Source organism: Phocoena sinus, chromosome 4 (genome assembly GCF_008692025.1).
Source record: "Phocoena sinus isolate mPhoSin1 chromosome 4, mPhoSin1.pri, whole genome shotgun sequence".
NCBI lineage: Eukaryota > Metazoa > Chordata > Mammalia > Artiodactyla > Phocoenidae > Phocoena > Phocoena sinus.
In genome coordinates this window covers 21,883,650-21,895,925 of record NC_045766.1, presented here as the reverse complement: position 1 = coordinate 21,895,925, position 12,276 = coordinate 21,883,650, and the positions used below count along the sequence as shown (strand labels likewise).

The 12,276-nt window shown below is 54.4% G+C and overlaps 1 protein-coding gene across 2 annotated transcripts in view; it reads right to left on the bottom strand.

The window, feature by feature from the left end:
• Window positions 1-12,276, bottom strand: part of SPSB4 (splA/ryanodine receptor domain and SOCS box containing 4) — an 87,191-nt gene that overhangs the window by 51,988 nt on the left and 22,927 nt on the right. For both annotated transcript variants that reach the window (XM_032629286.1, XM_032629285.1), the window contains exon 2: window positions 10,873-11,719. In XM_032629286.1, coding sequence (XP_032485177.1) covers window positions 10,873-11,566 — 694 coding nt within the window. In that variant the 5' untranslated portion in view covers window positions 11,567-11,719. The remainder of the gene's footprint in view (window positions 1-10,872; window positions 11,720-12,276) is intronic.

Here is a 12,276-nt window from a genome sequence, read left to right as displayed (position 1 = left end):
GGCACAAACCCGCGTCCCCTGCATCGGCAGGCGGACTCTCAACCACTGCACCACCAGGGAAGCCCGAAAAGCTGGATTTTTAATTTTATTTTCATTAAACTTAAATGTAAATAGCCACACGTGGCTAGTGGCTACTGTATTGTACAGCACAGCTATATAAAGTCTGTCATCCAAAAGATCAGACGAGCGGACAGCCTCTGGATGTTAGATACCAATGAATAATGGACTCTTCCAGGCTATCTTGTCTAATCCCTTCTTTCCTGTGATGGAGAAACAGAGGCACAGAGAGGGGAGGTGATTCGCCCAAGGTCACACAGCCATTGCCAAGCTGGAGGGGCCCAGCCAGGTTTCCTGGCTCCTAGTGCAGTGCTCCTTCCAGGACCTATCCCCCCCACCTTTTCCAAGCACCTCCCGACAACTAGTACCTGTAAACCTGGGACATCTCTGCTTAGCCACCAGCACCCCCCTCACTACATGACCCTGCAACCCTACTCACTCCAGCAGCCTCCTTCCAGCCAGGCATCTCAAGGAGCTGACTTCCAGCCAGTGCTGCGTTGATGGCATGATCAGCTGGGAAGCTTATAATACACACACACACTTTCCAGGGTCCATGGATTCAGAGACAGCCAGAACCTGTGTTTCTCCCACTCTCCCTGAGGGTCGCTGAGGTCCAGGCAAATGTGCCAAGTGGCCAGCTCCAGGATTCCCCACAACTAAGGGAACCAGCAGGTGGGACCCGACCCAGAGGCACCAGTCAGAGGGCTGGTGGGAACCTCTGTCTGCACCTGAGAAGCGCTGACCCATCAGAGACGCTCAGGACTTTAAACCAAGACCTGGGAAAATAACGTGTCAGCTAACAGGGAGGCGGAAGCGGTCAGGGACCAAGGAGGGGTCAGGGTTCTGGTGAGCTATCCTCAAGAGATACCCAAATTATGAGGGAACAGAGATGACATAGGAGAGGTGGGGCACAGGTGGACGGGAGGGGGTCTGGGGCAGACGTGCAGTGGAGGCAGCTGTGGGGTGCCTGAGAGCATCCCATTCCTGGACCCGCCCACTACACATGCAACCTTACGCCCACCCCTTCCCTCAGGCAACTTGGATCTCCTGGGGTCTGGATTTCCAAGGGAGCCTCAACTAAACGTCCCTCCCCTTTCTCGAAGCTTGGCCCCTGGGTGAGTTTTGTGAGTGGCCCTGGGCTGTGATTCTGGCCCCTCACCCCAGAGGGAGCCACCCTCAGGGAGAAGACCGGGATCCCACATGGCACCCCCAGCAGGGCCCAGACAACAAGCAGAGGGCTACTGTCCACCTCAGTAAGCACTAGGGCAAAACCGCCCTCACCCTGGGACACCATCGTGGATGCATTTTGAGGGAGAGACCTCAACAAATGGGACGAGATCTGGAATGCCCCTGTGGCTCCGAATGGATTGACCAAATGGATCCAAATGGGTCGACGCTTCTACTTAAAGGATGACCATGTCTCTGCTGGCAGCTCTGGCCCTCAGTGCTCCCTGGTGAGGTCATGGGCCTCGGAGGTGTGAGAGATGGGGACCTCAGGTGCCTCGTCAAGTGGGGCCCCAGGGCCCCAGCATGGGGCAGCCTGTACCCGTTGGGGTTCCCAGCAGGCAGATCACGAAGTGGGGCTCGCAGCTCTATTTATAGAAAGCAGCTGCTGCGGAGGAGGAAGAACTGGGGAGAACCAGCTCGGCAGTATTTTCCAAGCTCACCCTGTCTCGGCTTAATTTCATCCCAAGCAAATAAATCATTAAGGAGGCACCGAGTCCTGGGAGATCTGATGAAGAAGGGCCATTAAACGGCACAGCCTTAACTTGAATTATGGAAGGCCTCAGACAAGCAGCCTTATTAGTGTCTGGGTTAGGCCATAACTCATGCTAACCGCCCCCTGGTCTTAACCAAGCGAGGAGACGGGGACAATTAGCCGGCTCCCTGGCCGCAGGCATAGCCCAGCAGGCTGTCTGCTCTCCCAGCGGTTTGAACACCCTCCTGCAAATGTGCTTTGCTCTGTGCCTTGCCTTCCCGGCAACACCCACTCCCACGGGCAGGGGTGAGGACGGATGACCTGGCTGTGCGGTATTTAAGGGTGTTCACAGGCTGTGGCAGTGGGAGCCGCCGGCACCATTGTGTCGGGGAGCCCTTCTGCGGAGCACAGGAAAGCTGAGGCCTGGGAACACCCACAGAGCCACGGCAGACTCACGTGACCCGAGCGGCATGGAGGTGAGAGGCGTGGGTTCAAGGTTGCCGGATGGCTGCCTGCCAAGCTCCTGCCATGAGCGGGCTCTTCATCCCCCCTCAGCCTCAGTCTCCTCATGAGTGAAGTGGGAGAGCAGTGCCTTGTCATCCATGGACAGAACGAGATAACACGCATGGAACGCTCACTGGCGTTTGCACGGGGCTGTGGCAGTTTAAATCAGATGGCGCACGTGCCGTGCTGAGCTGCTCCTGGCCTCTCGTTAAGTGCTCACGCGATGACTGTTTAACACAGAGCTGTTTCTATCTGCGGTAATCCCTTCCCAAACGAAGTCGCCCTCGCGGGAAATTCATGGATAAGAGTATGGATTCACTTGGCGACGAGCCGTCGTGGAGGCTTTGCCCTATGCCCCCTCCCAGCGGCACCCACGCCAGTCCCACCGACGCCCATCGGCAGGGATGAGCGCGAATGGTCTGGCTGTGCTGTATTTAAGGGTGCTTCCATGCGGTGACAGCGGCTTCGGGAAACCCTTCTGCTGAACAGACTGCCCGATGCCTCAATAGGCTGCATCCCCAGCGTCGTCAGGAGCTTGTCAGGAATGCAGTCTGGGGCCCTACCCAGACCTGCTGCGTCAGAACCTGCTTTTAACAAGATCCCCAGTGGATGTGAGTGGCACATGACAGTTGGAGGTGCGCAGCCGACTACGAGTCTGTGGTGAAGTCCCAGCATCACACCCACTGTACAGGACGGAGAAGTTAGGAAAACTATGCCCAGGTCATCCAGGTAGTAAATGGAGAGATCAGTTATGTCTGGTCCTGCCGGCGCTGAAACCCCCTAGTTCTGTGGTCTGAGCAGGAGGAGGGTATCTGACATGTGGGAGGCACTGAGAGGCCACGGAGGGTCTTCCTATGTGTCGATGTGGGAGTGGGGAGCACCTATTCTAAATTCCACCCAAGCTCCAAAGGCCCTTCCACCCTCACCCATCATTCTCCTCCTGAACTCCTACGTCCTCCTACACTTATGTCGGGCTTTTCAATATGGACTCATAAACTGCACTGAATGCTTAATCTCTTGTTTCTGGCAAGGTGCACCGTCAAGGAGGGATTGGAGGCCTGGGTTTTAGACTGGTTCTGCCGCTCATTAGCGGGTGACCTTGGGCCAGTCCTCCCAGCTCTCTAGTCCATTCAGCTCCCACCTGTAAAATGTGGGTCTTGCACAGGCTGCTGAATGGCCCGTTCCAGCCCTAAAGCCTGGGGCCTGTCTTCAAGCCCTGCTAGTCCCAGAAAGGTGGAGACCGGCCGTCTCCTCCTCACTCCCTTTCCTGCATGGTCCAGTAGCGGCCAGCCCGCAGCCAGGCCCAGCAACCATCTGTTCAGAGGCAGATGCTGGTCTTCAGGCCCACCACCTCACAGCCCATCCCCGCTGAACACACGTGCGGGCACAGCTGGCGAGGACACCACTCGTTTGGACATCCGTGCTGAACACATGCTCACCAGGCAAGTCACCAGTGGGAGCTACAGAGCGCTTGAGCCAGACATTGAGCTGGAAGCCTTTAAGGCTGCTCGAAGGGAAGGCTGAGCACTCCCAGCTCACCTGTGACAAGCTCACAGTGGCCTCTGAACCTCACGTGGCGTTTCCTTCATGCCTCCTAAAGAGAAAAGAGTCCAAGACCTCCCCAGACCAATGTATTCCCTTGTGTGGAATCCCTCAGAGCTCACAGTGTGGACCCAAATTTAATAACAATAATTATTTCCACATCTAATAACACTAAGTAACTTTAACAGCCTACGGGAGCTATAATAGTTACAACCGGCAATTTTTAAACCTACCTTTGTCAGTACCTTCTATGTGCCCGGCACCAGCCTAGTCACTTTCCATATATGACCCACGATCCTGAGGGATCGTGGCAAAGTCCATTTCTATTACTATTACAGATGAGGAAACCGGCTCAGGGGTGAAGTGACTCACTCAAGGTCACAGCTAACAAGCAGTCAAGTCAGGACTGGGCCCAGGGCTGGGAGATCCCTGAGCCGCAGTTCTTCCCATGACACCAGGCTGTGAGCCTCTGAGAAAGATGGCAGCAGCTCTGCGGTGGCCCACGGTGACACCTGTCCCAGACGGGCCTGCGTTTCAAAGCTCCCTTCTGCAGGCAGGACTTCCTGGACTGAACCTACTCATGACTGTGTTAATTGTGGGGAAAAAAGCCCTCAAAGCAGGGCCACAGCGTCTGAGTGAAACCTTTTTTCAGCTGAAAGTCTGTTCCTTTTTAGTGGGAAACAAAGGGTAGGGGCCAGTTTCTGAATGCTGAGATCCTGAATTGAACTGCTGGGCCATCGTGCAGCCTCTGCTTGGCCCGGGTGTGGGGACAGATGTGCTGTGCACGGTGCACGATGAGGGGTGGAAGTGGATCACTCTGGGGTCAGGCTTCAAGGGGGTGACAGCTCAGAGCCAGCCTCACTTCGTTCCAGGCAACTATGACTCCAGTCCCGCTGCGATGGAGAAAACGTGCACGTATTGAGCACCTACTATGTACTCCGCTCTGAGGGTGGCTGAGGCGGCTAGGATGCAGTCCCGCCTCAAAGAACTGCCGCTCTCGGCAGGAGCAGCAATAACAAAAGAGCAAAACACACCTCTTATGAACCTGCTCTGTTCGAGTAAGGGGTCCAGGGGTCTCACTGTGCTGACATACACCCCATGTAAGGACTGATCGTGGTCCAACAATGAGTCTGAAGCCGTCTTAACTGCAAATTTATGTGATCGTGCCGTATTTTAAATCAGAGACCAAATCTTTCACAAGCATTCATCGGGTGCCCAAGACGAGCTCAGCACTGGGCAGAGCACAATCAATGATGCAGGCTACGTGTGTGATAGCAACAGCTCCCCTCCACCCCGCACCTAACGTGAGCCACATGCTGGACCACGCTGCGTTTCCGCATCTATCTTAATACTCACCAACCCTGCGAGGTACATATAATCATTCCCACTGCACAGATGGCAAAACAAAGGCTTGAGGATGTCAATTAGCCAGCAGGGGGCAGAAATAAAATTCAAATCAGGACCAGAAGTTTATTCTCAAAGACTGGAAACTGCCTGAAGGTCCCAAAATAAGGGTCTGGATAATCCAATCATGATCCAGCCACACCATGGAAACCCATGCAGCTGTTAATAAGGAGTGAGGCAGCTCTACATTAATCATATGAAACAATCACCAAGATCGATTAAGGGGGAAAACGAGGTGCAGAGCGGTGTTCACAGTGTGATCACATATGTGTGAAACTTCTCTGTCATAAGATTCTGGAAGGACGTAGGAGAAAGTGATCATGGCGGTCATCAGCAGGAAGAGGGGCTGGGGAGCTTCGGGGTGGAGGTATCTCACCAGGCAGGCTTTTGTAGCATTGAAATTTGTTGCCACAGGCATTCTTTACCTTTCAAAAGTATTTTAAAGTCCCCAGTGTGCCCGCTTCCCCACACATGCCTCCTGGCTGACCATCTGTGCCCTGGGGAGCTTCACACCTACCCAAGAAGGCATACACATGTGGAAAAGTGAGTGACTGGGGCAAAGCGGGGATTGGGGAGGGGGGGATGGGAGGAGGACTCAGCCTTGAATTGGGGGTGCAGGGGACAGAGCCCTGGGTTGAGGGCTGTGGTGAGCTGGAGTCAGGGCAGAATGATAGGGTGTGGGGCAAAGGGGAGACCAGGCCTGGACCTGGCTCAGGATGGGGGAAGAGGATGGTGCCACCCAGGAGACACAGGGGAGCTGGGCAGGAAGGTCGTGAGTGCAGTGCACACAGCTCTGGCAAGGGGACGGTGTCCTTGCAGCCATCCTGGTAGAAAACTCTCTCTGCCCTTCATCAGTACCAGAAGCCTTGGCTGGACGCCAGCCTCCTCTGCTGAGCTGATGTGCCAATAAATGCTGGTTGGCAGATCAATTAAACCATCTAGGAATGACGTCTGGAACGACAGTTTCCCTGGCTCTAAGCAGGTGGACAAGGCTTCCCTGCCCGCTGGGCCTGAGATCCTGGGGTACCCGCTCCCCGTCCCCGCTTAGTCAGCCCTGGGCTCGGACACCTGCTCTTTGGAATCAGCGGACAGAGTGGAGGCAGCAGGGCCGGCCCAGGTAGCAGGAGGCGCGGGAATGGTCACGACGACCTGGGTTTCAGGGCAGCTCTGCCACCGGCTAGCCGTGCGGCCTTAGGCTAACTCTTCACCTCTCCAAGAGTCAGTTTCCTCGTCTATAAGATGGGTTGAATAACAATGACGTTGCCTCAAGGTTTATTGCGTGGGCTGACAAAAAAAGAAAATGAGTAAAACACTTGGCCCAGGGCACAGAACTTGGGTGGATTCCCCCAAACGTATAATTATTATGACCCTCAAATCAAAGCTGCTCCGTCTGGGGTCCCCTCTCCTCTTCCTGTGTCACTCGCGTACTACTCACCACCACAAGAACTCCAAGACAGGAGACAAAGCCGTTCTGTCAGCCCTCCAGGCCGCCAGCATGTGGAAGGAGGTGCCAGGGGCTGGAGGGCAATTCCAGAAACCAGCCTGGAGCAGATCCCACGGGCCACCCTCACAGCAGTTGGGACATTTTCAGTGACATTCTCCTGTTAGCGACCGAAGGATGCCTGATTCACAGCCACCGCTGGGGCTGTCTGTATGCAACTAGCTTTTCAGAAGGCCCCGCGGAGTGCTGTGCTCAGCCAAGAGCTTGGTGGGCTGGAGGTGAAACCGGGGGGAGGGACAGCATCTCAGGGCCTTCTCCAAACTCACCGCTGAAGGAAAGGGTCCAGTCCTTTGCTGAGTGGCCACCCAGCCCAGTGGAGCAGCCTCTCCTATTCCTTCTCTTCCTGCCTTGTCTGTAAACGTCTCCACAAGGGACCCACTAAGCCAGTGTGCCTCAGTTTGATCCAGTTATTAGCTGTGTGACCTTGAGCAAATTACTCAAGCTCTCTGGGCTTCAATTTCTTCATCGGAAAATGAAGATGCTAATAAAGGTATTAGCTCAAAGAGTTGTTACAAGGATTAAACGAATTAAAATTTGTAAAGTGCTTAGAATCTAGCCCAGCACAGACTAAGTATCAGAGAAGTGTTGTTAGCATGGCGCTGTTATTGCTGTTATTATTTGACCCTGGACCCAGTCATCCGGAGCCAGCTGGCCTGTTTGCCTGGCCTCGGTTCTGCACTTCCCAGCTCACTCGGATGGCAGAGCCCCTGGGCGTCCTGCAGCTCTCTACTGTAAACCCCCCAAGACGCTGAGTTGTTTCGTTCCATGGTGTAGCCGAAGAACACATTTGTAATAGGAAAAATGCACTTCCAGGAGCTCTTGTCCTCCACAAACACATACTTCAGAGTTACAGGCAGTTAGCTCTTTCTCAGTCTTGCTTTCATAGTCATAAAAATCAAAAATTGAGAAAATCATGCCCATTAACTTCCTTCCTACACATTAGAAGGGAAGTCTCTTATTGAGGCCACTCTTGTTTTTATCCATAGGTGAAGCCCCGGACCTGGCCCAGCTCACCTGGTTAGTCAAAGCCGCAAGCACCAGTCGCTGTGGCCCTGCTCTGTGCTGGCGAGCTTTATCATGCCTGTTTTACAAAGGAGAACACTGAGGTCCAGAGCGAGGAGGTAATCATCGTCCAGGGCCTCCTGGTGAGTCCTGGGACCAAACTCTAACCCCATCTGTTCTACCCCCCATGGCCTTGTGGGGAAGCAACCCCAGAGAGCGGCCCTGCCTTTCTGCCCTAGAGTCTGTCTCTAACTGTGGTCACCTAACCCCCTGAATTTGGGGACCCACCTTCGTGTCCACAACCAACTGGCTCAGAACTCTTTTCATGCACAGAATTCCACCTTGAGTCACCCTACCTGCCCAGGGACTCCCTAGGGCCAAACCCTTCTCGGTGTCCAGGGATCCACTGGACTTCAGCCCAGGTCACTAGCTACAGGCATCACACAGTCCCTTCCCAACCAGCCCGTCAGACTCCCCTCAGCCTGTTCTTTGGTGGCTCACCCTGTAGTCAGGGCTTGTTCAAAAAAGCTGAGCTCCCCCTTTCTGCAATCACACCCTGCCCAAGATAGAGAACATCACTCCTATGTGGAGAAGGGGCCAGCACCACAGCACTCAAGCCTAATCCTGTCACCCAACAGGAGATGCCACAGGCTCGCATCATATGACATCCTGGCCTTGTCTCCCCTTGCCCCCTGGATGGGCTTTCTAGCCTCAGCCAACCTGAAAAAACCACTGCCAACAGGGAGGATAGAATGCTCCAAGTTTTAGTCTCACCAAGCATCTCCAGCCACCTGAAGGATCCAAGAGCTCAAAACGCTCTGATCACAACTGTCCTCTCCCACCCAGCCTCCACCCTCAGCAGCACACCAAGAACACCATGGCTTGAATACCCTTGGTCCTATCCTTCGTGGCTGCAACCTTGTTAGCACCTTAGTTTTGTGCCAGTAAACCAATCAACAGACGATAGTCCAAGCGTGGATCAATACCCAAGAGGAAGCCCACCTTGGGGGCCCAATAGTTGGCTCAGGTAATTCCTCTGGGTATCAGTGCCAGCCTTTAATCCCAGCTACCATATTATTGGTGCCGTCACACAAGATCTCACAGCAGCTATGAAAGGGATCTGACACTGTCCCATTTTACAGATGAGTAAAACGAGCCCTAAAGCATTAGAGTGACTCACCAAAGACACAAAACCAATGAGCACTGGGGATGCAGTGGGAAATGAGGCGTGTCAGACCCCAGAGCCTTGGTACAACAAGGCCATCCTTGTAGTCCAGTGATCAGCTCTGGCAAGTAGATTTTCCAATTCCATTTAAAGAGAGTATTTGTTGTTGCTGTTGATCTTCTAAGCACTGGGGTTTGCCTGGTCATCATGTCTCTGAGGGTTCTCAACATTCTCCACAAGGCACTGCGGTGACTAAACTAGCCTGATTCAGGACACACTCAGCCTCTCTTTACTTAACCAGTTAATCAGAGAAAACAGGCCACTCTGCCATTCGATGGCAACCTGAGTCCAGCAACCACGGAAATGAAATATGAGCAAGAGTGTCGCCAATGGTACCACAGAGTGGAGCACATCAGCCACTTTCTGGCGGTCTGTCACCCTTGAAAATGGTCTACCCACGCTAACCTGAGTCAATGTCAATTTTTACTTGAGTCAAATCTTGTTCTTGACCTCTTTTCTGGAGTGTCACTCTCAGCCCCTCAGCCAAAGGGGGGAGCATGGGAAAAGAGTGGGCTTTGGAGGCTGACAGACCTGGGGAGGTTCGGGTTCTGGTTCTCCATAGCTCTGCTCTTCTCTGAAGAGGGGCAATTATATCTCTCATTTAAAATGTATAAGCTAGGGGCTTCCCTGGTGGCGCAGTGGTTGAGTGTCTGCCTGCCGATGCAGGGGAGGTGGGTTTGTGCCCCGGTCCAGGAGGATCCCACATGCCGCGGAGCGGCTGGGCCCGTGAGCCACGGCCGCCGGGCCTGCGTGTCCGGAGCCTGTGTTCCACGGCGGGAGAGGCCACAGCGGTGAAAGGCCCACGTACCGCAAAAAAATAAAATAAAATAAAATGAATAAGCTGGAATTCTGGCTTTAAGTGCCCAGCACTGGGAGCTTCATCAGGGATGTGGCAGGAAGCCTGTTTGGATGAGGTGTGTACAAGCTCACAGGTGACTGACTCCAGGCCCCACTCGGCTGGGATTCAACACGGGACAGGCGACCACATGCACCTCTGTCCAGAGGCCACCCTGCCTCCCTAAGTGACTCCCTCCTAACACCAAGAACTATTTTCGTTACTAGGATTTTTAAGCTGCCTCACAGGATGGTTGTGTATATTAAATGAGAGGAGGCCTTAGATTTGTCAGCAGTCAAACACAGCAGCCTGTGGGCTTCTGTGCAACCTGCGAGGGTGTTTTGTGTGTCCACACGGTGTCTTAAGCAGCTGCCAACGTTAAAAATTGGAATAGTTCACACAAAATCTAGATTTCTAGGTCCTCTTGAAAGAAATCAGAAGGTTCCACAACTTGTGGCTCTCGTTCCCATGAGGCAATAATCAGCCAGATGCCCCCTTTAACAGAGAGCTCAGCAGGGAGACCTAGATTTGAGTGTTCAGCCCCTGCATACAGTAGGTGTTCAATAAATGATAGTTATCACTACTTATTATTTATCAGTAACTCGAGTGCATGGGATTCAAGTGCAGAGATTGTGTCTTCTACTTGTCACTCTCCTCCCACTGTGAACTTGAAGCCAGAAACACGGGAGACATCGTTTTGCACAACCCTTACAGAGACTGAAACGTTCGTAATTAGCATCAACACCCAAATCACTTATTAGGCGCCAGTTCTAAGCACTGTCCTAAGCACGTCACATATATTATTATCTTATTTGATTTCTCACAACAACCCGGAGCTAGATTACTATCATTGAGCCACTTTTGCAGAAAGGGAAACTGAGGCACACGCCAAGATCACCCAGCGAGCAAAAAAGAGTCGAGGTCCAAACCCAGGAGCCTGGCCTCGGAGTCCACGTCCTCACCATGAATTCAGGATTATCCCAAGTGCTGATGGAGGATAGGGCCTCAGGAGGATGTTTTCCCCCGTCTCCCCGCCCCCCCCAGTTCTGCCTGGGACAGGCAGCCTCTGCCCACCCCTTCCCCCCTCAGCAGGCTGCACTTACGGTCAAGGCCATTGATGTAGCGCATGGTGACTTCACAGTGGCCCCACACGGCACTCACCACCGGGTAAAGCTTCTTGCCCTTGAGGCCACGGAAGGCCACGCCCAGGTACTGGCCGTCCACGACGAAGCTGAGTGTGCCCTCGTCCATGTCCAGCACCACGAGCAGCGAGTCGGGCAGCGCGAAGGCCTCATCGGGCCCCAGGAAGGCGGGGTAGGCCACGCCGGGTCGGTTCTTGCCGTCGTGGTAGAGGCGGCTGCGGCCCAGGTCCCAGCCCCAGGACTCGGCGTCGCTGCCCACCAGCGCCGTGTAGCCCACCGAGTGCAGCGGGGCCCGCGCCGTGGCCACGCCCACCACAGCGTGTGTGCCCCGCTGCCGCGCCGGCCAGTGGATCTGCCAGGCGTGCAGGCCGCGGGCGTGGCCCACCTTGCCGCGGATGCCGTCCGTGCTCTGCGCCACAGGGTGCCGGTGGAAGGTGAGCCGGTCATCATCCTTGACGAAGACGTTGAGCGAGCGGTCCTCGGGGTTCCACGCATGGCGCAGCTGCACCGCCAGCCCCGCTGCCGGCATGTCCAGCAGCTGGTCCAGCCGCGCCGGCCGCCCCGGCTCCGCTCCCCGCAGCTCGCGCTTGGCCGGCCGCAGCGCCGGCTCTCGCACCTCCACCGACTTGAGGCTCCCCGAGAGCTTCTGGCCCATGGCTCGCTGCCGGGACGGGGCCGCTGCGGGCCACCGCTACCTCGTGGGAGCTTCCGGTCCCCGCAGCCAGGGATGGGCCACGGGGCTGGAAACCAGGCTTCCGGACCGTACACGTCCACAGCCTCTGCGGGGCTGGGGCAGGGGCCCAAGCTCCTGGAAGGAAGCAAAGGACACGGGTTATTACAGCAGCCTCGACAGCCACTTATGCCCACGCCTTGGCTGGGCCCTGGGCATGCATTAATAACAGTAACTAATGAATCGAATGATATCTGGCACTTATCTAGAACTTGCCATATGCCAGACACTTTTAAGTGATTCATATTTATTAGCTCATTTAATCCTTAAGACCTCCCTATAAGACATTCATTATCATTCCCATTTTATAGATGAGACAAGTAAAGAGTATAGAGGAGATAAGTAATTAACCAACGTCTACGGTTAAGAAGGGGCTGAGCCCAGATTCACACAGGCCACCTGGCTTCAGAGTCTGTGTTCGGCTCTTAGAGTAGTCACAGGCAATTTTATTTTAGAAATAAGGACTGAGCCCAGAGAAGTTGTGATTTGCTCAAGATCACAGAACATAGAGAACCCCAATGCATTTGGTCCCAAGAAACAAGCCCTGTGCCAAGGTTGGGGGGGACAAAGTGCCCAAGACAGGGGGTCAAAGATGTTTAGGGTGTGGCCCATTGGTTCCCATCCCTGGCTGCCCT